Genomic DNA, 25,275 nt, shown 5'->3' with positions numbered 1-25,275 from the left:
TTTTTATACTTATTTGAGACAGCAAAGAAAATTACTATCAAGACTATTGTTTGAAATAAAGTATTAGTTTGGCAGAAAACCTGGAATAGGAATTTATATCACCCTTCTATTTTTTTATAAGTGACTGCAAGGAAACAACAAGCAGCCCCACAAACAGGGATGATCTCTTCCTAACTACTGTTAAAATATCTAGCCTCGCATTGTAAGCTTTAGAGTAAACAAATCTTCTGTCATAACATCTCAGGGCGTCAGCAGACCTAAAGAAGATTAAAACTGGGCAGTTGTAGCTGTGAGTACCCCAGCTGTCAGCTCTTCCGCTGTATCGGCTGTCAGAATTTCAGTTGTTAATAGTAGGGAATGCAAGGCTGATTACATGTACCTGAGTATGCCAGTGTGCAGTCTTTTGTGGCTGAGGTGTATGCTCACCCATCAGAGTGTTCACATATTCTCATTTTTGACATGGTGATGTCCATTAGGAGAGTGGGGCAGACAGATGGGAGAGGAATAGCTTCAGTCCTTTCATCTTAATCTGTTGCTGGGAGCCTGCCAAAGCCCGAGATGCTGACTGTACAATCTGTGTGTAGAAATATGACTGTAACTGTAATTAAACAATTAACATTATTAGAGGTTTAGGTTCTCATCAGAAAGGCTGTGTTTGAGGAAAACCAGCAATGCTTTTTTAAATTTGAGAACATTTACAGTATTGCAAACCCAATGTCTTAGTGTATTGTACAATAACTTTTTGATATTATGTAGTTCTTGGGAGTACTATCCATTGTGGCAGGACAGCCTATAAAATACAAACTCTAAAGTCTTCAAATATTTGAACGGTAGGATCCGCTGTCTGATTTTCTTGTGGATATATTGGGGATTTATATATATACACCTAACTGCACAGTTCTAGAAAGATAAAATGTTTTACTTAAAAAGTGCTAAAGCAATAATTTTTTTACAAGGTTTTATCCTTTTGCTTAGTAAAATTCAGTGTTTTCACAGAATCACTAGGTTGGAAAAGACCCCCAGGATCATTGAGTCCAACCATTCCTATCAATCACTAAACCATGTCCCTCAGCACCTCATCCACCCATCTTTTAAACCCCTCCGGGGATGGTGACTCCACCATCTCCCTGGGCAGCCTCTGCCAGTGTCCAATGACCCTTTCCGTGAAAATTTTTTTCTGATGTCCAGCCTGAATCTCTCCTGAGGGAGATGGTTCATGCTGGTATACACAGGAAAGTGAAATGCTGAAGAGATTTGTTTTTCCATGACACATCCTATTATTTTGGTTTCCTCTTGAAGATTATTCACCACCTTTTAGTGATTTTAGTTTTTTTAAGCTTCAGTGATTACTCAAGTCTCCAGCTCAGTTCAAAAGTTTATTCCCTCCAGATTTTGCATCAGTCTGACAGTCTTGTGTTCCATTCCTTTATAGACACAACTCTTAGCGCCACAGCATTGCCTTTGCCACTAGAAAGTTGGCTTACAGTACACAACAGACATGAGAGTATTGACGTTCCTTGCAGTGCTTTAGTTATCTAAAACTCGTAATGTAAGACTGCCTGCTTGTGTTTTGCTCTCCTGGGTTTGTGTTTAAATGTTAATGTGGCTGGTACTAACTGCTGGCTATAAAATTATCATTTCTTTGTGAAGGATAGTCTTTCAGTAAATGTAGTGGAGCTACCCAAAGTAAAAGCTGCATTAACTCAAAAAATTGTACTAGAATTGCTTATATTTGAAATAATTTGATTCCAAAGCAACTAGAACAAACTCTGTGTAGGTGATCTTAACACCTACCATTTCTTACCATTTACAATCACAAACTATCATTACATCAATCCAGAATCAGTCAGACATTTGTCTTTGTATCACAGTAAGTTTGCTCTGGGGCTTATATAGCTTGTATGTTGATTTCTCTGCATGTTACCATTAGCCTTCATAGTCACACTGAATAGTGGAATAAAGTAATTAATGAGATAATCTAAAGTAGTTAAAACAATGACCTTTTTTTTTCTTCTATTCAGCTGTAATCCCCTGGAAACCATGGAGCCATATTTTGCTGGTTTTCAGCATGTGCAGCAGGACTATGAAGTCACTCTTGAACTTGCAAGTGAGGAAACTCAAAAAACCAGAAATGCACAGAATTCTCGGACAGGGTCTTATGGTGTCAGCATTAGAGTTCAAGGAATCGATGGACATCCTTACATAGTACTAAACAATACAGAAGCATGTTTGTCAGAAAATCCTCCTCCTTCTGGAAGAGAACAGCAGGTCATTTCTCAGACTGTAAGCAAGCCAGACACAGACTCCAATACTGCTTTTAAGTTGGAGGACAAAAGCATTTGTGAACACACAAAGTTGCCTGGAACACAGCACATGCAACCCTGTATGCTTAAAAGCCCAAAGATAACCAACCTGGATGAAAATGAAAATGGAATATCGGATTTTAAAGATGAAACAATGAAATCCTCCAATTTGTTGAACTTTCAGAGGCATCCTGAACTTCTACAGCCTTACGATCCTGAAAAAAATAACTTGAGTTTGGAAAATTGCCAGGCTTCTGTGTGCAATAAATCTAAATCTTTTGCAAATGAAGATAAAACCGAGGCAAAGTCTTCGGTTTCCTCATCTAAAGTAGTGCCTCTACAGAAATCAAACACACATCTTGCAGAACCAATCAAAACAAATTCAAAAAAGATACATTTGAACAGATCAGTAGAAGACCAAAATAAGCAGCTGTTGGATTGTCCTGGTAGCACAATCAGCCCCAATGAAGTGTGTGTTTCAGAATCATTTTCATCTGCAGGAGGCTCCTCATGTGTTAGTCCCTCTACTTATCCAGAAACAAGAAAACCTAGACCAGATATTCTTCCCTTCCGCAGACAAGATTCAGCTGGGCCAGTATTGGATGACTCACGAAGATCATCCTCCTCATCAGCTACCCCCACTTCTGCAAATTCCCTATACAGATTTTTACTGGATGACCAGGAGTATGCCATCTATGCAGACAATGTTAATCGGCATGAAAACAGAAGATACATACCATTTTTGCCTGGAACTGGCCGTGATATTGACACTGGTTCACTTCCAGGAGTAGATCAGCTAATTGAAAAGTTTGATAAGAAAGTTGATTCTCACAGAAGAGGTAGGTCAGGAAAAAGGAACAGAATTCATCCAGATGATCGTAAAAGATCAAGAAGTGTTGATAGTGCCTTATCATTAGAGCTTGATGTAAATTCAGGTTACTTAGGTGAATTCAGTAAAAGCTTGGGTACGTCAGCTGAGCAGTTACTGAAACCATCTCAAGTTTGCCTTCACAAGCAGTTACCCAGAGATCAAAAGTCACCTTTCAAAGAGATGAAGATTTCTGCTCGAAGTATTGGAAAACTGCAAATGCCTGACAAAGATACTCGGAACAGTAATTTCAGTTCTTTGCAATATCATAAACAAAATGAAGGTGATACTGGGACCTTGGTGTTTAGGTCATCTACACTCCCAGAACAGAATAAGAGAGAGGAAGTTAGAACAGTAACTTCTACTTTGTTGTTGCCAAACCGAATCACCATTCCACCTGATTTGGGAGCCAAGAAAATTTCTGTAAAAACGTTTTCATCCATTCCTAATATACAGGTAACTTTGAATTTACACTTCAATTTGTGTTTTGCGCTCTGGTGTACTAGAACTGGCATATTGTTAAATCTGTATTTTTTCCACTCTTCATTAGAACAAACCCCTATCACACAATACTTCCAAATGGGATAGCCGAATTGTTCTGGAGAAATCTAAAATGTTGTTACCTTGGTTGCAGGTATAGAAAACATGGTTTGTAAGCCAGCTTATTCTTGTATGGCTGAAGGAGGATGGTAGGGCTGAAGATTATTGAAAATGATGTTATGATGATTCATAAGCATAAAAGCACAGAGTAGAATGCTGAAATATGTATAACTTGATCATAGAATCATAGAATCACCAGGTTGGAAGAGACCCACCAGATCATTGAGTCCAACCATTCCTATCAAACACTAAACCACGCTGCTTAGCACCTCGTCCACCCGTCCCTTAAACAGCTCCAGGGAAGGTGACTCAACCACCTCCCTGGGCAGCCTGTTCCAGTGCCCAGTGACCCTTTCCGTGAAAATTTTTTTCCTAATGTTCAGCCTAAACCTCCCCTGGTGGAGTTTGAGGCCATTCCCTCTTGTCCTGTCCCCTGTCATGTGGGAGAAGAGTCCAGCACCCTCCTCTCTACAACCTCCTTTCAGGTAGTTGTAGAGAGCAATGAGGTCTCCCCTCAGCCTCCTCTTCTCCAGGCTGAACACCTCCAGCTCTCTCAGCTGTTCCTCATAAGGCCTGTTCTCCAGCCCCTTCACCAGCGTTGTTGCTCTTCTCTGGACTCTCTCCAGAGCCTCAACATCCTTCTTGTGGTGAGGGGCCCAGAACTGAACACAGGATTCGAGGAGCGGTCTCACCAGTGCCGAGTACAGAGGGAGAATAACCTCCCTGGACCTGCTGGCCACGCCGTTTCTGATCCAAGCCAAGATGCCATTGGCTTTCTTGGCCACCTGGGCCACTGCTGGCTCATGTTCAGTTGGCTGTCAGCCAACACCCCCAGATCCCTCTCCTCCAGGCAGCTTTCCAGCCAGACTTCTCCTAGTCTGTAGCTGCATAGGGTTGTTGTGCCCCAAGTGCAGGACCCAGCATTTGGCCTTGTTAGACCTCATGCCATTGTTTTCAGCCCAGCAGTCCAGACTGTTCAGATCCCTTTGCAGAGCCTCCCTACCCTCCAGCAAATCGACACTTCCACCCAGCTTAGTGTCATCTGCAAACTTGCTAAGGGTGCCCTCAATGCCTTCATCCAGGTCATGGATAAAGACATTGAACAGGGCTGGACCCAGCACTGAGCCCTGGGGGACACCTCTTGGAACTGGCCTCCAGCTGGATTTAATGCCATTTCCCACCACTCTCTGGGCCCGGCCATCCAACCAGTTTTCTACCCAGGAGAGTGTGTGCCTGTCCAGGCCAGAGGTGACAGTTTCTGAAGCAGAATGCTGTGAGAAACTATGTCAAAGTCCTTACCGATGTCCAGGAAGATACATCCACAGCCTTTCCCTCATCCAGCAGCTGAGTCACTTTATCATAGAAGGCCATCAGGTTAGTTTGGCAAGACCTGCCTTTTGTGAACCTGTGTTGACTGGGCCTGATCACCCAGTTCTTTTGCATGTCCTTCATGATAGCACTCAAGATGACCTGTTCTATGACTTTCCCTGGCACTGAGGTCAGACTGACAGGCCTGTAGTTTCCTGGGTCCTCCCTGTGATCCTTCTTGTAGATGGGCACAACATCAGCCAGCCTCCAGTCTAGTGGAACTTCCTCAGTCTTCCAGGACTGTTGGAAGATGATGGAAAGGGGTTTGGCCAGCACATCCGCCAGCTCCTTCAATAGCCTTGGGTGGATCCCATCTGGCTCCATAGACTTGTGGGTGTCTAGTTGGGCAAGCAAGGCTCTGACCACCTCCTCTTGGATCATGGGAGCCTCATTCTGCTCCTCTAACTCCTGTGTTGGTACGCACAGGGAACAACTTTCTTTACAATTAAAGATTGAGGCAAAGAAGGCATTAAGTACCTCAGCCTTTTCCTCATCCCCTGTCACTGTTGTTCTTTCTGCATCCAATAGGGACTGTATATTCTCCCTAGTCCTCCTTTTATTGTTAATATATTTATAGAAAGATTTTTTGTTATCTTTCACAGACTTTGCCAATCTGATTTCTGATGCAAAATGATGTCTTCTTTCTTTTGATGTGGAGTGTTCTTTCTCCTTGCACCAAGCCAAAACTCCAATGATTTTTTGTGACTTCGGGTCCACAGTTCATAATTCTTTTCATAATAGAATAGAATGGAGAACTTCAGTTGTAGGGGTTGTATGTACTGCCTTCACAGGATTATATTTTTTGACATTGTATCTTGTCCTTTTAGGCAACACCTGATCTCTTAAAAGGGCAGCAAGACCTTGCACAGCAAACGAATGAAGAGACTGCTAAACAGATACTTTACAATTACCTTAAGGAAGGGTTAGTAAACATAGTTAACTTTCTCAGAGGAGACTATTTTCTGAGTAGTTATTGTCTACATTTAAACTATGAAACCATAAAATCAAAGCTATAACTAAATGAAAAGTATGTTTCATAATTCTCTATCTCTGCTGTGTCCTTTAAGGTATTATAGGATCTCAGAATATCAAGGCAATCAGGACTTCGATGAGGAATTGTACGGGATTCGATTAAATGCACTTGACATTTGTGAATCAGAACATGTCTTTTAAAATACTTCTGAAGTTAAACTTCATGTGATATGGAGGTTCATGAAGACTTTAAAACATATGTCATGGGAGTATAAGCTTGTGAATTTTTATAACAGCATAGAAAAAGGTTATCTTCTAAGGATCAGCAGAAGCTTTCTTCTTGCTGTGCATTTAATCCCTTGCCCACCTATAACTCTATTACTTGATATTTTCTGTTGTTGAAAGATGAAGTAAGAAGTGAATTAAAATATACATGATGCACTTAAATGTCTTTTCATTCCTGATGTAGCAGGTTCTGGGAGTCAATGAAGTGTTATTTTATGGTGTAGTAGTCGGGACTTGAAAGACCTAATGCTAATTACTTCTTATTTCAGTATGTTTGAATAATATACATGCTGGATCCCTGTCTTTCCACAGCTGTAGTCTTATAGAAGAGAGCTGCAATGAAAGGTTGCAATGATTTTTTTAAAAAATATTATTTTTAATTTTTTTTAGGAAACATTTGGAATATATTTTTTAATAGCCTCTTTGTAATAGGTTAAATGAAACCATAGTTAACTTCTGACGGGTTTGTATTAGAAATTTTTTTATGGTGGTAATTTTCAATAGTTTGAACACTCTGGATTTGTTTTGATGTTAACAAAATAGTACCTTTGATCATACTGTTGCTTACTTGTACTGTCTGTGTTCTAGAAGTGCTGATAATGATGATGCAACAAAGAGGAAAGTCAACCTAGTTTTTGAGAAAATTCAGACTTTAAAGTCAAGAGCTGCTGGAAAGACACAGGTGAACAGTTTTTTAAGTTGCTTTGTCTTGCTTCATAGTGATACTGTGTTTTAACAGGGATTTAAAAATTAGAATCCCCTCACTGACTTAAGTTAGACTGTTCTTGGAGTCCCTCAGTAGTATAACTTTATTTTAATCATGCATTGAGGTGACTTATGGGAAATCTTTCTGTTAACAACTAATAAAAAAGCATGTAAAGCAGTCTACCGCGAGAGCTTTGACATTTTGCTTCTGTGTTTAAGAAGTGAAGCAATGCTCGGTTGTTGCAGTGATGGCATAAGAAGGATTAAATATTTACTTTTGATGATTATTTTATCCTGGACTATAATTAGTCATAAATGAAAATATAAAATACATCTTAAGAAATTACCAAAACCCAGTGTTTGAAAATCTGTCTTGACATAGGAGCATGAATCCCTTTGATGTCCATTTTTTGTAGTTGATGATATCTCAGTCAAATTTGTCCCCAAGTCCCTGTGATTTAATTCATCTGTTCCTCATTTGAATTTTTCTTTAGGTTTGTAAATTTTCTGTATTATTGGCAGCATGCCTTGAGCAATTACCATGAAGTTTCATGAAAATCACATCATGGTTCCTTTGAAAACATTAGCTTGACCCATATAAAAAGTCCCTGGTGAACTCAAGCAGTTGGTGCTACACTTCATTAGCCTTGCTTGTAGCTTTACTTTAGATTTTGAAAAACTATTGTCAAAGAACATCTTGGCTTTGTGAGAATAAACATCTCTGTTTAATTGTAGGTTTCAGAGTCTTCAGCTGAAGTAAAAGCATTGGTGGAACAAAAGGCAGAACTTGAAAGGAAAGTGGAAGAATTAGAGAAAAAACTGGATCTAGAAATCAGGGTACGACACTTTGTTAAAGTACATTTTATTTTTTCAAATATATTTTTCTAAGTAAGTGACAACTGATAACCAGATGCATCTTTTTTACTTCATATGCTTTTTAATCGAAGTATACCTGTGCTTGTACTGAAGACTTTTTCATTTTGTGTAGTTGCTCGCAGCATAGTTACACTATTTGAGAAGTAGTTTGGAGCAGTGAATAAAAATATCAGGCACATCTTAGGTGTCCACGGAGGTAAATGTTACTCTGTTGACTGCAGTGAGACAGATATAGAGACAAACTGTATTACTCATCAGTTGCTGTTTACTAATTACCACATTATTTTTGCAGTGCTGAATTCAAGCTAAGTACAGCCGTGCCCTAAAGATGTGAGGAGGACAGCTTGGCTTATTTCAGTTTGCATTTTGAATCTGTGATAAGAATCAATGTACTCAAAACTGATTAGGTAGCACTGAGGAGACTTCACTTCTCACATTTCTAATCAAAATAGAAAAGCAGTGCTTTGTGTGTTTTAATAAACATTCAAACCTTTTAGTATTCATAAATTAATAAGCATTTCTACAAGTGAAAAGTATTGAAGTATTGAAATAGCTTCTCTCATATAATGAAAAAGAGCTTTTATTTTATTTTGTTTATGCTTATTCAATTATCTTGCTTAACTTTTGATGTACAAAAAATTCAGAATGGGCAAACTTCTAAAGAAGAGAGAGATGCCACACAAGCAAGTCTGAAAGATCTTCAGTTGCAACTTGATGAAAGTATACATGAAAAAGAAGCCTTAAAAACGCAGCTGGAAGAAAGTGAGAAGGAACTCAGACAAAACCTCGAAGAGTGAGTTAATTCTAGAGAAGTTATTAATTCAAAATTGTACCTTTTCCTAAACCCTTTAGCTTAAAAGTACCTGTGTCTTCAGAATATGTTAATGCAATGAGAAAAAGTGACTTTTGTTATTGTAGGAAATGTTTCTACCATTTAAAAATAGCATGTTTTTAGACTATCTGGAGGGAAAGGAAAGGTTGATGAATTTGTAGTCTTTCTCTTAGTTCAAATTGCTTTTAATATTTCGTGGTCATAATACATCTTCAGGTTTTTAAAAATGGGAAATGCTTGAGTGCTGTAGTAAAGAATATAGTACTAGGTTTAAAATAAAATAAAACTTTCCACTTAAATATCTAGTTAAGAGTTCTCATTTTTACCCTTCTGACATTTCATTTTTCTACCTCATTATGTCCCATTCCCTTGTGAGAAACATGAGAGTAGATACTTGTACCTTTTTATATCTGAAAGAACAAATTAGTATTTCTAAAAAATAAAAATTCTTGTCTGATTTTTCCTGATGAGGTTTTTCCAAGTGAAGATGGAGCAGGAGCAACACCAGACTGAGATAAGAGATCTTCAAGACCAGCTCTCTGAGATGCATGATGAACTGGATAACGCAAAACATACTGATGAAAGGGAGAAAGAGGTTCTGATTGAGGTTAGTTATAAAGTACTAGAAGAAGGATGAAAAAATAAAGAGAATTGCATAAAAAGTGGGAACCAAGATACAGGTAAAAGAAATACATGCCTTAATTTTTTCCATTCCATCAATCCAAAACAATATACTTTTATTAGGTGACCTAAGAGAGCATGTTATAATAATTACATTAGCACTGAAGGGAATGCAAAGTGGAAGTACCATTGTTTTGTAGAAAAGGAGAACAAATTGCATAATGGTTGAGGAACAGCTAAATTATCTGTTATTACCAGATAATAATCTCAATCATTTTCAACAATTAGATAGGGTTTTGGGTCAGAGCAGGGAAGATCAGTTTACAGAAAGTGTGCGTACTAGCAAGGCCAGAAGAGATTCAAAATTAAAAGAACTCGTCAAAACAGTCTCTAAAATTGTTGATTGCCTATTGATGGGACAATTGATGACAGAATATATGTTGTACGTCAGGAATGATCCTGCTTCAGTGCAGGGGAAGTTTAAATTCTTTTTGAAAGTGCAATTATTTATAGCTTGAGAAATAGCAAATTAGATAATTCTTGAAGCTGTGTATTTTTGATTGTGGCTGTTATTTTATTCTGTGTTTTCATGAATGTGTGTATCCTTCAGATTCACTGCCTGCCCACTTCCTTCCTGGCAATTTGAGAGGGGAAATGACTTTTAGGGGGAACATGGTGGGAGTAGGAAGGGCGTAAAGGCATGGGCTCAGTTGGGAAGTACTTGTTTTGTCTCCAGGGCTTGCAGAAAAAGCTTTGTTCTTTCCAGCAGAAAAGACAAGGAATTATCATTGGGTTTACTTCTCTTGCAGTGTGGGAAACAAAAGTTTTTCTTTGTTGTTACCTGACTCTTTGCTGCAGAGGGTAGGACTGAGGCAGTTATTAAATTTCAACCTCATTTTGACTCCTGCTTTATTTGCCAAGGGTGTAACATAACCATCAAGATATTTTCATAGTTTTGCAGTGTCAGATCTGTTGACCCATCATAAAAACATCAGCTATATATTATACTTCTAATAAGTCTTAAGGGTTTGTAAATTTTTAACTTACTATATAACAGCTACAAAAATATGTCAGTCATATGATATAAAGCTGGCCTGGGGGGACTTATGCTTAGATGCTTTGCTTCTCCGAAACACAAACAGAACATCCATTGGAGCCGTTTGTCATGCAATTGTGTTTAATTTTTGTTCTCTAGGAGCTGATGCAACTGAAGCAGGATCTGCAAGAAGTATTAATAGCAAAAGATCAACAAGAAGAGATTTTGAGAAAGAGAGAGAGAGAGCTTACAGCTTTAAAAGGAGCACTGAAAGAAGAAGTATCTAGCCATGACATGGAGATGGATAAACTTAAAGAGCAACACGATAAAGAATTGCTCAGTCTACAACAGAGCCTGGAGAAAGCAACAGAGGTGAAATACGTGAAATACAGTTAATCTCTGCAGGGAATGTCCCATACTAGATGCTTTCAGATACTGGTGTTTTATTAGCAAAATAAATAGGTAGGGCTAGGAGATTTTTAGCTGCTGATAATAAGTTTTATTTCGTACACTTATGTAATATCACAGCTGAAGTAATGGTCTTTTCTTCAAAGTTATTTTCTACATTTGCTTCACTGCAGACCTGGATAGGGAGTAGATGGGAGTACAGTAGTGAGTACCATTTGCTTGTTCTGGGTTAAATGGAATCACTGAAACTTTGAGGATGCCCTGAAGAGTGCCGATGTCCTTTGCCAGTGATGCTGTTGAAATTACAGTTTTGGAGCTTCCAGTTCTCTGCAGTTTGCAGCCCACTGTTCTTACATTCATTTCCTTGTATCATGTCCCGTTCCCTGCTTTTGTTGTCCCACCTTAGCCCTTGAACTACTTGCTACTAGGGTTTTTTGTTTTGCTTTCTGTCCTTTTCATTTATTGTGCTTACCTTTTTTACTGAGTGGTCAAATGAGTGCCAGAACAAGGGAAACAGCAAGGAGTGGGTGTCTGAAAGCAGGTAGGAGGAAAACAGAAGTGAAGGAATGACTTCTTCCAGAGTCAGCAGGATGGCTTCGTGAGGCTGCGAATAGGAACAGTTTTCAGATGTGCCTGTCTGTTACTGTTTTCCATAAGATGTCCTTTGTATGACTTAATATTTATAGAGTATTCTTATAAATTATTGCTTTTAAATGTGCAGTTTTCTTCAGTGGTTAGAAAACACTGGTTTGTTTATGTAGTCTAGGATTTCAAGTTAAGATTGTTTGGCTTTGCTTAAATGTGTTGTTTCTCTTTGTTTACATCATCATGAAGGTATCTGAGTCATCTAAGCTGCTTGATCTGAATTAATTTTTTTCCTTTGAGAGAAAAGTAGAACATCTAAATTATCAGTTTTTTATTATACAGTAACTGTAGTAACAGCTTAACCTCAGTGAACCATCTCTCAAAGCTACTGCATGGTAATTTGCTGTATTTCAATTATGGGACTGTAATTACAACTGACAAGAAATGAAAGAGTAGTCTGTTTGGCATAACAATAACACGGCCTGGGAAATGGCTCTATGACTGGGTTGCTGTGGCTTAGAGATAGTTATAAATAGAATTCATTTACTTGTGTGACATAGTCTATCTAATAGTAAACTTAATAAGATGTTCAAAAGTGAAATTTAATTAATGTTGCTCTAAGCACCAGTTCAACACTTCCAATTTTACTTTAAGTGACTCTTATAGGTTTTACAAAGTAAAACTTTCATCATGCTTAATTGGAAGGTGGGTTTTTTGGGTTTTTTTGTTTTTTATATGTTGTTAGTGTTAGTACCCTTAATGACTTTTTAAAGCCCAGTATTATCTCTGTGCCTGCTGACTGAGATTAGTTGTTGAGATTGATATGTCTTCTATCGGGAAACTATAACCAGTCTCTGCAGGGAGTTAGATGAGTGATCTGCTGTAGTCTTACATATGGTGTTAATTATTGGTCTTGTAAAATCTGGAATATCCTAAAGTCGGTGCAGAAATCATGTTTTATACAATTGAACCTGCTTGAGCTGTTAAATTTTTTTTTTATATGATTGCAAGCTGGAAAGATTCTGGATGGTGGGTACAAGAAATATACATCAAAGATTAGTGGAAAGTGCCACTTTGTTATATTTAATGAGAAAATAGGTGTGTATATGTTGTAACACTGGTTTATCATACATAAAATATGGGTATTGATGTTTGATAAATTGGAGTATTGGAGTCTGTGTGTGCAAGGTTGTTAGTTGCTTCTATATCATCCAAATTGGTACACTAAATAAAGAAATATTGTGATATTTATTAGGCCAAAAATTTAGTTTTTGCAGGGAGAAAGTAAGTAATTTTTGTGCCAGTGTTACATCAACAGATTTTTTTCAAGTAACGTACAGTGCACTTGGTCTGTGTGGTTAGAATGCCACATAGATCTGTTTTGAAATCATGTTGGAAACATACTGAAGGTTATCTGATAGGAGAACACAGCGGGGTTATTTGTGATATGCGATTCTGTTCTCATGCTCACTGATGTGGTGGTGGGTTGAGTTTGTTTTGTTTTGTTTTTTTAAATAGAGATTGTTCTATAAGCCACAAATATTAGCGTGTTAATTTTCTTTGCTACAGATTACCTTTCTTACTCCGTTTTGGGTTATGTCTTTTGCTTGTGGTGGTCTCAAGATGGCAGTGATTGTTCTTAACTTCATTACTTGTCTGTTAAGACCAAGACCAGACTATTTCCATTTACCAAGAGTAAAAGTCTTACTCTTCCATAACATACCTCTGTGGTAATTATCTTTGTAATTATGTGTTAATTATCTTTGATTTCATAATAAATTTTAAAATTAATGTCTTTTTAATTAAAAGTTGATTTCTCCATCACTGCAAGTGCTAGAGCAGTAGTGGTTGTAATGTAGTATGAAAATTTATATTTCTGTTTAGGTTACACAACAGGCTAGAATTGTACTACTTAATCACGAGTGCTGTGTCACTGTAGATGAAGTGCCACTGTTTCAGTAAAATTTGGAAATAGCTTTTGGGATATAGTACTGTAGGCTAAAGGTTGTAGGAAATCGCAACTAGTACTGTTCAAATTCCACTGAAGTTGTATCAGCTTGGGTGTGTGGTTGCAAACTGCACAGCGCTGTCAAATTTGTGTGTATTTTGAGAAGCAGCCTGCATAAATTCTGTTGCTCCGAAAAAGCTGTAATCATCACATTATGAAGAGGCTTATCCAAGGCTGACCTTGACTCATTTATTCAGGGCTCATCGTACTTCTGACCTTGTCCTCAAAATGATAAAACAGACACTCAGAGTTTAGAAGCTGATTAATTTATCAACACCTTCAAGAATGTAATGAAGCTTGTGATCATGTGAGCTTTAACTGTAATGCATGCGTTACAAAGTGTGATATGATTAAAGAGAAGGATGAATTTTACCTCAGTGACTGGTCATGACAGTGAAAGATAGTGGTTACCTTCTGCACTTATTAAAGAACTAGAAGCGTACTCCTTTAAAAGCTGAAAATAATATAACATTTTGAGCACTGTAGCTGTGAAGAAGCTTTGTTTTTGTTTTCCCTACCTGGTGAATGCAGCGTGTAGCTGTAACTTTAAAATGAAAGTGAATATTGTATCTTTTTCTACCTAGTCTGATAATATATTTCTTCTTTAAAGCTAATAAAAATCTCCCACATAGGTCAGCAGCTTAACACAAACTAGCTTAGGCATTGTAGATGATGCTGCTGCATATCATATAAGTCTGTCTTATAGAAATGGCTTGGCATGTGTAGTTTAAATGTAAAATGAAGCGATACTAAATTTAGCATACTCTGAGAAACTATTTTCGAATAGCACTGTACAAACACTGAACAAGTTACTCAGGGTAAAGTGAAGATGTAACTGATTGTGGAGCCTTGCAGAGACACTTTGATACAAAACTTAAATTTGGCTATCACTTTATATAACTGTAAAATTATATATATGGAAAAAATCCAATAGGATCCCATCCAACTTGTGCTACGTGAAGGCAAAATCTTTGAGTTATAATAAATATCTCTATCAAAGTGACATTTTGATAGCAGTAAAAGAAAGAAATTATATGATAGAAATTGGACATAAGAACATTGTTATGCCTATGTAGACATACATCCAGCTTATTTGAATGCTGTGTCTGAGTCTTGTCCATTCACCTCAAACAAGATACACAACAACTGGAAAAGATATAGAGAAGATGGACCAGGATTTCAGATGCCACTGATGGGTGTTTTGTTTGCTTGCCTGAAGCTACCTTTTCCATGCTGAAATAACATCTTTTTGTTGTTATTTCAGTATCAGAAGCCAGTTGGTAACTAGTCTAAGCTGTATAGAGTCAAAGAATAGTGGATTGACTGGTCCAAGTTAATGTTTCCTCTTTTGTGATATCCATCCGTTCCCCCATCCCTTCCTTTTCTGCTTCCCTTAACCATCTCTCTGAAGACCTGGCATGTTTTTATTGATTTCCAGTTGATGAAGTCAGAAGAGAGAGGTTTAGCACAGACAAAAGCATTATGATGGAAGGAAGGCTGCAGGTGCTTCTTGAATAGGCATTGTTATTGGAAACACATATTTCACAACTGTATATGGAAATCTGAGAGACATATTTAATTTGTTTTGCTTAAGTGTCTATTCTGTTCATGGAAAGGAAATTGTTTGGTTTAATAGCGTCATGCGTGTTTTTAGCCACCCATTAAATGAAATACCAGACAAATTATGGAATATTAGTTGTGCTGTCAACAAGAATAATGAACATGACTCTCAAGTGCACTGAAGATGTAACATGGTGACTTCATCTTTGGTGCTAAGGTGGGCTTTTTAAGTTCCTGCTCCTCTGGTCTTTCATTTCCACACCATTTACTCCTCCACTTATTTAGTGGGGATGTGTGTGCTAGGATGCAGACAGTACCATGAAACTACAACTGAAAGGTTTTTATACTGTATGTAGAATCAAGAAAGCCTCTGAGCAAAACTGTCCTGAAAAGTTCTATTTGAGTGGGATTGGACCACAAACCCCAAAATCTGTTTTATTTGCAGTAGCCATTTCACCATTGTGAACCTTATTCGGCCAGGACTATTCCAGTTAGTCTGGGTTGGGAAGGTGGGTTGGTTGTAGGCTTTTTCGTTTCTGAAAGACCGCAAGAGGCTGTGCACTCAGTTGCTTCTTTAATACCATCAGGAGAATCGCTAATCCTTATCAGCAGAAGTCATTATGTGCATATTCAGGTGTTTTGTCCTGTGGAAGTGTATGTTTTGTGTATGTGTGTGAAATATTTGACTGTGTCATAAGGGTACAATATGAACACAAAACTAGTTAATATTTTACTTAAGTCTTTGCAGCAACTTCTGACCTTGATTAAACTGTTAGTATAAGCCATATATCATGATACATAGCTAGGAGGATATGACATTGATACAGGTACTGTTTGAGAGGTTAATACTTTCCTGGCTCTGGATTTTATAACTGTGTAAATGTTAGGTTGTGCCTGTATTGGGGAAATTTTGTTTAATATGCACTGTGGAAAAAAAAGGGGGAGGGGGATTCATTCTCAGTTTTGAAATGTAGGCACTTAAATCTCTCATTATATCTGATAAATGAAAACCTAAATACTTTTGGAAATCATATTAAGGATATGATACTGTTTAGGTCAGTGTAAATGGCCTTGTCTCTAAACTGTTGCAAGTGAATGATTTTTAACCAGTTAATAGAATGGCTCAAGCTGAAATGAAGGGAAAGACAGTTTCTTTTGCTTGTATATTTGTGCAATTGCTTACTGAATAACCTCTTGAAGTACAGCTGAGGATTGAGGTTGGTTGCAGTGAACCTCACCAAAAGATAAAATACGCCAACCCTTTTAATAGGTAACTAATGACAGTTAACTTCCAAAGGCATAGCCTATGTGTAGGCTAGACCTCATTTTGAGGTAATGGGAAGAATTAATATAATCAGTGTGAGGTAGAAAAGTAAAGCTGTTTAAGATATTTAGTCACTTTTCAAGGAGCTGGGGCTTTTTTGTTTTCTACTGTTTTGGGGATTTTTTTGGGCTTTTTGGGTTTTCTTGTGGTTGTGTGGTCAGGGTGGGCACACTGGTAGCCTAACACTCCATTTAGCTTTTAAGGAGTTTTCACATTCCTTTTTTAGAGCTATGAGATTTTATTATCCAATGTTACTGTGTCGTTCATCCCAGGGCTTCCTATGGCTTTAAGAAGTAGTGTCTGAGGCTAAAAGAATTGCCTAAAGGTACACAGTAGGGCAAAATACCAGAACTACAAAGAGAGCTACAAACAGAAATAAAGACCTGTTATTTGCATTCATTAGCTTTAAAAAATAGATGACTATACCTGAATAATACTGATTTCAGCTCTCTTTACTGAAGAGCCAGTAAGGATTACAATTAAAGGGCTGTCCCTATGTTGAGACTCAGTACGTTTGTCTTTTTTGCTTGGATGTCAATCTTTGGGTGCAGGTTGGTTTGGTTCTTTTATTTCTTTGGAAATCGCCTGCATGTTACCTAGGGAAATCAGTGTCTAGATGTTTTATTTAAACTTGATTTGTTTATATACATAAAGGAGAGGAAAGTACAATAGGAAGGGATTTGATATTTCCATTGCTGCCTGCCCCTTCAGGCTCATGTGAGGGAACTGCGTGGAAGCCACATGAACCCTTTTTACATGTAGTTCAAGAAGTTAAACAACTAGTCCAGCATCAATGTAAAAAGGTGGCCCGTGAGTATTTAGAGTTGGTTTCAGCAGACAATGTCTTCCTTGATACTGTAACTGTTCTGCATCAGGAACAGAATGAAGTGAGCAACCATATTGTTCCCTTTTTTCAGAAGGTTTCCGAAGGTCATCATGTCATTTACTTTCATTCCACAAGTATGAATATGGAAAGAGTATTTAAAAGTCTCTTACTTCCATTAAAAAAACCTCTTTTTGAGCTCTAGCTCATTTTGAATGGAGATTTATTCTTTAGATTTGTACTTCAAGTATGGCAATTAGAGAACAAACAGTTAATTGGTTGAATTCAGTTTTTGTCTGTTTAACTTGATTCTGAAAGGAAATGCAAAGGTTTTCAGAAAAATTGGCTGAGCTGTGTCTAATAAATATCAAATCTAGCCAAAATTCAACAATACTAATAAGCTGTGAATGAATTACTTAGCTTCCGCTCACTTTAGCTCTTCTTGTATTTTATAAAATGACTCTAAAGGTCCTGTACTATGCAGTCGCTGCCAAAGGGGAATTTCAGCAGCTGAAACACTGAAGTCAGCCAAAACCATTTTGTTAATTATCAGTTACACAACCACTCTCATGTTCTTGCCAGTGTGGAGGGTGTGGTAAAAAAAGGTGTGGAGCCACAGAACATTTTCTGCATTCCTATCCAAGAGGTTTTTTTTCTGTATTCAGGTTGAAATAGAATATTTCATTTGCATCTCAAGGACACTGTTTATGTGTTCTGTCCAGGTTTTTTTTGGTTTACACAGCAGTGGGTGGCTGGGAGGTTTTTGATGCCTTTTGTACTAACTGAGCTTCATCTCCAGTTCTTTAAGTCTGTTCACTGCTTGCACCGAAGAGTAGAATACTACATAAATACATTTGCTTTACTGAGATTTCTGCAATACAGGAGTTGGAACAAAGTTTTTTTGCTTTATTTAAACTTGTTCTTGACTAATTTTAATGTATTTTAAAATATTTCTGGACACACGGACAGTGATTTATAAGGACACAAACCCAAAACTTTATTAGATTCATTTCTTATTAGGCAAAACACCAGAAAGGAGCAGGATGAGAAGTGATGGAATTTAATTTCACTGCTAAAGTTCCCATGTGGAGAGTAAATTCCTTGGGCCCAAAGGTGAAAACTAAATGCTGCATGTGAATGAACTCCAGCAGCTGTGACTATGTGGGCTCAGAGAAACAGACCTGGGCTAGGTCTTTATAAGTCAGGTGTACATAACAAATCAAATAGTACACATCTATATGTACGTGCACCCTCTCACTTTCTTCTCATCCTTTTGTTATGGGTTAAAAGTAGCTTCGTACTCATTTATTCTAACTTTGTGTTAATTTAATTTATCAGTGTTTTTTCAGATTTCGGTCTGTTTCCATGCTCAGTGTACACCATTAAAAACTTCTTATGAAGACAGAATTATATTGATTATTTCACAAACTTTAACTCTTTCTCAGCGTAGCTGCAAGCTCACAAGTAATCTTATTCGTTGTATTAAATATAGGAAAGGAAGAGATAGAGAGATTACTGTCAAAAGGATGCAGAGTTGTGTGTGTTCAAATTGAGGTGCTTAGGTTAACATAACATTAACAATTATATAATCCTTCATATAGTCAGGTTATAAATTTTGCTGACTTGAGTTGCAGCTGTGAACCCAGGACTTTGGAAATGAAACCCTAGTGTCTCAAATCAAGCACTACATGGTTATTGATCCTCTCTGGAAAATTTTGGTTGAGTGACTTGCTTCAGGAATTTTTTGTCAGAGACAAGAATAGAGCCCAGATTCTCTAGGGCTATATTTGGGTACCTGAGCTGTGAAATGATCCTTTCTTTTACTGGCTTACTAATTTCTGTAGCCATTCTTTATTCCTGCAGCTACAATCTCTTTCACTGTAAACTTTTGAATTGTTCTCATGATGATGGACTAATTGTTTAAGCATTAGAATTAAAATGTATGACAACTATTGAAAAAATTTAGTGATTATTGAACACCATAGTGTGTTTTCCTCCATGTATGATATTTTTGCAGTGGACCTTTCTTTTAGGATTTGATAACTTGTTTTATTCATGGTGCTTTGAGTCCACTGCTGGGCTAATAATTAAAGCCACTGCATGTGCAGTGTGGCCCAATGACAATGTCAGAATGCAGCAGCTTATCTTCAGGCAGTTGCAGAAGACTTTGTATTGTGGGACCTCATCATTACAGCTGTGTTTCTTTCTTCTAGATAAACTCTTTTTCCAGTTTGTTTTTTTTTCCACAAATATGCAACCCATTTCCAGCTTCTTTTACCTAATCTCTATATCTTAAGTCTGCTGATAAGGCTTTGTTCGGTCTTAAATCATGATTTCAAACATAAGAAAATTTGAGAAAGCATAATAAAATATTTCATGTGTTCAAAAAAATAAAAAAGAAGGGATGAGTGTGTTTAAGAGATCTGCAAGGACATGAATATTAACATAAAGGTATTATTTCTTCAGAGATTGAAGAGTTGGAAATTCAGATGTGAAACAGACAAAACATAGGGAATAGAAGGCACTGAATGACCTGGAAGACAGAGTGAGGACAGACAGACTGGAAGGAAAGACAAAGCAAATGCAGGCAAAAGAACATATCAAGGAAAATGCTGTAGGGTTTTTGCTTTATGGAAATATAATTCCATAATATAATATAGTAAAAAATGAGTTTACTAAAACATACCGCCACGAAGTAAAAAGAAATAAGCATGCTTATGTATCATAGAGAAGAAGCTGTATTCTTGGAGTTGAGAGATGCTGATTTTAAGATCCAAAGAGCCCGTTTCAGGGCTTGATACAATTTACCCACCCTCTCCCTGTTTTCTGTAGGGTTTGGTGGTTTTTTTAATGGCAAAAATGTTGGAAGATCCCATATTTTATTTCAGCTTTTGTCTTTAAGAATCTTTTTTAACCAGTGCTATCTGTTAGGTACTCCATATATACATAATCTCATTTCAGCCCTCTGAAGAGGCCGATCCACAATCCTGTGCATGAAAGATCATGTTATAGTAACAACATGTTTGTTAATGTTTCAAAGTCAGCTTAAATCATTACTTTGTGACCTTTGCCCAATTCTGTTACCATGGGTTAAATTTATACAAACTTAGTTAAAATGATTATCAAAACTTTACCAACATCCCCAAATGTTAAATCTAGTGATGTGAAGGACTTATGAATGGGTACCAACAGGAGTCATTAATTGATGTAGAGGACCTCAAGCCTCAAGGACCTTTTGTTAACTCATACTGTTGATGTACAGTGTTATTACAAATAAGTTATGTGTAGACTGAAGAATATGGCTCCCCAGCACAACATGTACATACTGGTTCTCCCTATCTGACCTTTTTTCTCATTTGTACTTACTAGCCCTATAGTGTTCAGTTATCCTCCTGCTTTCATCCTCATCACTTTAACACAGTCTAATTCAATGCTTTTGCAAATAACTTTCAACTCCTTTTTTTTGAATGTGTGAGCCGGTCACTGAATATTAAATTCAAGCTGTGCTTTCTTGCTCATGTAGACAGAACCAAAGAGAATGGGATTACTGCTGGCTGTTAGCAAATACCATCTGTTGTACAATTTAAACTCTCTGCTGTTGCCACTTTGAGTTTTACCCTATGAAGTGCAGTAACTGGCATTCAGAATTTATCTCCGTACGTGGCATTTCTCTGTAGTTTCAGTGCAGTGGTTTTCGTATCTTCTACTGGCATGTTTTATTAGGGGAATTTTATGCAGAATACAGTGGGCCATCTGTAACGACAGAAGTATGGTCTTTACGTGAGTAATACTGCCTTCTAGTTGCTGGTTGCTGGTTGACTTCACAGCCTGCATGGTAGAGTTCCACAGTCAGAGGACGCAGCAATCTGCTTCTGCTTCAGCAGTGTCCATGTGTGACTTGATAGCCGCTGGCCTGAACCTTATGTAACTTTTCAATATATGGATATCTCTCTCTGCACTGGGCTCTTCCCTGATAGTGTCGCTACAAAGTCTGTCAGAACTACGTTTCAGTGCTTGTTTCCTTTGCATTTTTATTCTGATGATACCTAGGCTTGTTTCTGTCATGTTCACCTTTTCCCCCAAGAAGATCTGGAGGGAAGACAGAAGTTGACACGGGTGGCAGATAGGACTAACGGTGGTGAAGAGAAGGGAAAAGGTGTGGAGGTTTTTTTATGCTAACTTTCTGTGGCAATATGCTATGGAATATGGCACGTATTGCCGAAAGCTATTACAACCCAGAACCTTCATTTGTGCCAGTGAAGAGTTATGCATGTGCTTCCCATTATGGTAGGGATAAATTAATATACTTTTTTTTTTCTATCTAAACCCAACTGTGTAATTTGACTATTTTGGAGAAGTGATGCCATGTGTGCATTTCCTCTCAAAGAACTGAATTTTATTTGCTTGGCTTGACTTTCTTTAAATCTTGCTGTCAAATTGAAGATAGGTGTGTATTGTTTTTTCTAATATTCTGCTGAATGATACTGTGAGGGTGATCTTCCATGCTTTGTGGGTATAGTACAGTTGTATAAGGTAAACTGTTAGGATAGATACTCCTATGTTTCCTTTTGATGTCATGCAAAAACAAGTTAGAAAGATGTTGAAACAGCAGTGTGCAGTGAAATGTGCATTGTGAAGAAAATGTCTCCTACTCTTCTCAGAGGATATGTAAGAAAAATACCCACTTTCCAACTCTAGTATAGTAAAACTCCCCCTGTATACCGAGTTTTCCTGCCATCTTGAAGAAGTTGTGTGTGTGTGTGTGTATTCAGCATTGGTATTTTTAAAAAACATGCCCCTTCCAGATGAAATAAAGGAATTTTGTACTTAGCATTCTAGAGAATTTGTTTAGGAACAGTTCATTCATGTGAGGCTGTAGCCCTTGTAATTATGCCAAGGTCCTTAGGGACATGTGGAGATCTAATGGTTAAATGCAGGTCAGTCAGGCAGCTGGAACTTTTACTTATATATCCAGTTTATTTCCAAGTTTTTAGGTTAGGTTAATAAAGGGCAAGTGGCACATATTATCTTTACACTTCTCTACCTTTTTTATATGTATACACATAACATCTTTCTAACTTAGTTATATATTCACATAGCATCTTGCTAGCTTAGAAATACATAGTTAAAAAGGAGAGAGAATTCCAGTTTAATTTTAGTGGCTGGAACAGCAGCACATGGTAGGGTGGAGCAGATCTCTAGATATTACTGCATCAGCATAGGTTGAACTTAATTTTGAACCTGTTAGGTTAAATACATTTACGTATTTATGTGTATATTTATGATGTAAATCTGGGGGGTTGTTTGGTGGTTTGCTTTTGTGTGTGTGTGTGTGTGCGCGCGCTTTTAAGTAAATAATGCTTCCTGTGCTGTGAAAGCAAACCAAACTGTGGTAGATGAGATAGTGGAATCTTCAGGTACAGTGTGGGTCTGCCACAGTTCTTTCCTACAGTGCAGTCCTGCGTAGGCGGTTGGATGAAAAAGAACAGACAAATCAACATTCCTTTCCCTGAACTCCCCAGCATGCTTCAGCTGCTTTCACTCAGCTCCAGAAAGGGGGGAAATGAGACAAAAAGGAGCCACTGGTGGAGTGCTTGCTAATTAGTAAAACTTGGCTGTATGCAAAAAGCAAAAATTAAAGGAATATATAAACGTTAGTGGAATTCCAGTATGTGAGAAATTAAAAGCATCCCTAGAGTTTTATTTTGCAGCTTTTACGTAGTCGTGTACTTAGAAGAACAAGTTTTTTCAGTATTTTCAAAAGACCAGAACTTGTCAGCCTGCTTATGCTGCCAGTTTTTGTATAAGTTCATTGACCCCGTAGACAGTAGAGTGTTTTCTGAGCTATGCTTTATCAAACTAATTTGCATGATTTTAAAGCTGTTGCTTCCTAGAAAACAATCTTATGCGGGTGCACTTTGTAAACACCCTTTTATATAACTTTGCTTATTCCTTTTAGGGATGGGGAGGGGAAAATCAGGAGCTACAATCAGAAATGGCGTAACTGAAAAGTGATTTTCATGCTTTCATAAAACATCCCAAAATAGTTTATTACCAAACTACTCAATCGGATTTCTTTTGTTTTCACCCAGATAAATGCAATTTCACATGCAAAAACGTTATGCTTCAGTAATTAATGTGTAATTACCTATTGTCACTGGATAATAGAGGCGAAAGGTATAAATGGATACAAAAGGGATTAGAGAAATTAAGGGACAATACATTCATGAAGTAAAAACAGTGAGAGCTAGGAGTATGTAATGGGAAAAGGTTCGCCCCATAGTTCTTCATCCATAAACATCCACAATGGCCACTGGAGAGAATACTGGTCTAGATCAACTCATATGTCTGTTGTGGTGTTCTTGCTGTTGTTTAAAGCCTTCATGTAGGAGGAAGTGAGTCTATACATGAGAACCGGACCTTTGTATTGGAGCATTGCTTTGTATTAAACCCTTAATGGCCAAGAGCAAGAACTACAAATTATACCTTGGATTTTTTAATGTTCTTTGGAGGAGGTTGTTACTGACAAATCAGTGAAGAGCAAAGTTAAATCCTTTCAGCTCTTTACTCCTCAGAATTAGTGTTTACAAGTACCTAACTGGTCTGTGTTGTAGTATAACAGTATGGATAGTATAACTGCGTAGACAGACTTCCACTCATGGTTTCCACAATAAATGGTAGGGTGTTTTAGAGAGGGCACGTGGTGAGACTAAGGTGGTGGTTAGCTCTGAAAAGTTACATGCTGCAGCCAGTTGCCCTGCCAAAAAGAAGTGTATCACTGCATGATAAATTGTGATGAGTAGTTTATTGTAATTTGCCTTTGTGCTGAATATTGATAAGAGTTTCTGAAAAAATACAAAGCATATCTTTTCAAATACAAGTTGGACTCAGTAGTTAAACTCCTTCCAGCCTCAGGCACTTAGTGAAAACCTAGCAGAACTTCTGCTGAATAAGTACAGCTCAAAGTGTGGGCTGTATGAAACGCAGATTGTATAATACGAGCTGCACTGATTGCACTGTAAGGTACTTCCAGGCTTGTTCATGCCTGCTTGCTGTCTGCTCTTCTGTGCTGGCACAGCACTTTGTGGGACTATGTTTTGAAAAGGATTGGGGCTCTTTCCCCCGGAACACCTCCCCTACCCCCTCCTTTTCTTTTCTTTTTTTTTTTTGTGTCAAGGCCTGTTTGTATTTGTGTGTTTGTATTACAGTTGATACTGTCCCCTGAGTCGATTTACTCTGCAGCCGCACAGACAGTTGGTTGGATGCAGAGTGTTTTAGGTTAACGCTTGGAATAAGCAGTGCAGTGACATTGCCTAAACTTTGTGTTGCTGTGGAAGATGCTCTTCATTAATATGTTCTTCTTTAGGGGCCCACATGGCTTTTATGTCTGTTAAGTTTTTTAGATTACTTGTGATTACCTAACAGTAGGGAATGGTAATGAAAATATTTTGGGGAAATGAAGAGAAAGATGTTAAGGTGAAAATATATGATGGCAGGTATGAGACTTCAGGTGTTGTACGCTACTTCAGCATTTAAGTATGCCTGAGAAAAAAAATGCTTATGTGTTCCCCACAATAAGATGAAGGATAAAAATGTTTGGAATGCATACAGACTTTCATTTAAAACTTTTGTTGATATTTTAATGGTATGTCCTAGCTATGGTTGTGTGGTGCCATGTGAACTTTTGTTGGAAAATAGCATCTATTATTATTATCTTTTTAAAACGTGACATATTTTGTTTTCACTAGAGTGCCGCTGTCCTTGCCAGTGAAAGAAACGCCGCACAAGAAGTGCGAAGTAGCATAGAAAATCAAGTCAAAGAGCTGACAGAGGAAAATGAACAGTTGAAGAGAACAGTTGAGTTGCTAGAGAGTAAAATTGAAGAGTTGCACAAACAAATTGATAGTATGAAAGGAGGAGAAAATTCTATGAAGGAGAAAATCAGGACATATGAGGTAAGTTAAGCAAACAAGCCCTTTAAGTAGTCTCCTTTCTGTTTGCAAAGGATGCATTGTAGATCAAAACTGATAAAAGGAGGGAAGGCTAAGCAAAACCAGCAGGCTTTCAGGAAGCAGGATGTGCTTTACTGATACGGGTAGGA

General features: G+C 37.7%; 1 protein-coding gene across 3 annotated transcripts in view; it reads left to right on the top strand.

Moving 5' to 3' along the window:
- Positions 1-25,275, top strand: part of CGNL1 (cingulin like 1) — a 59,002-nt gene that overhangs the window by 12,177 nt on the left and 21,550 nt on the right. For all 3 annotated transcript variants that reach the window (XM_069867291.1, XM_069867290.1, XM_069867292.1), the window contains exons 2-9: positions 2,022-3,627; positions 5,967-6,061; positions 6,985-7,078; positions 7,837-7,938; positions 8,622-8,770; positions 9,281-9,416; positions 10,626-10,838; positions 24,923-25,129. In XM_069867291.1, the coding sequence (XP_069723392.1) occupies positions 2,041-3,627; positions 5,967-6,061; positions 6,985-7,078; positions 7,837-7,938; positions 8,622-8,770; positions 9,281-9,416; positions 10,626-10,838; positions 24,923-25,129 (2,583 nt within the window). In that variant the 5' untranslated portion in view covers positions 2,022-2,040. The remainder of the gene's footprint in view (positions 1-2,021; positions 3,628-5,966; positions 6,062-6,984; positions 7,079-7,836; positions 7,939-8,621; positions 8,771-9,280; positions 9,417-10,625; positions 10,839-24,922; positions 25,130-25,275) is intronic.

This window comes from Phaenicophaeus curvirostris, chromosome 12 (assembly GCF_032191515.1).
Source record: "Phaenicophaeus curvirostris isolate KB17595 chromosome 12, BPBGC_Pcur_1.0, whole genome shotgun sequence".
Taxonomy (NCBI): Eukaryota; Metazoa; Chordata; class Aves; order Cuculiformes; family Cuculidae; genus Phaenicophaeus; species Phaenicophaeus curvirostris.
Note: the sequence above shows the minus strand (reverse complement) of the source record. Positions and strands in the feature narration are given on the sequence as shown.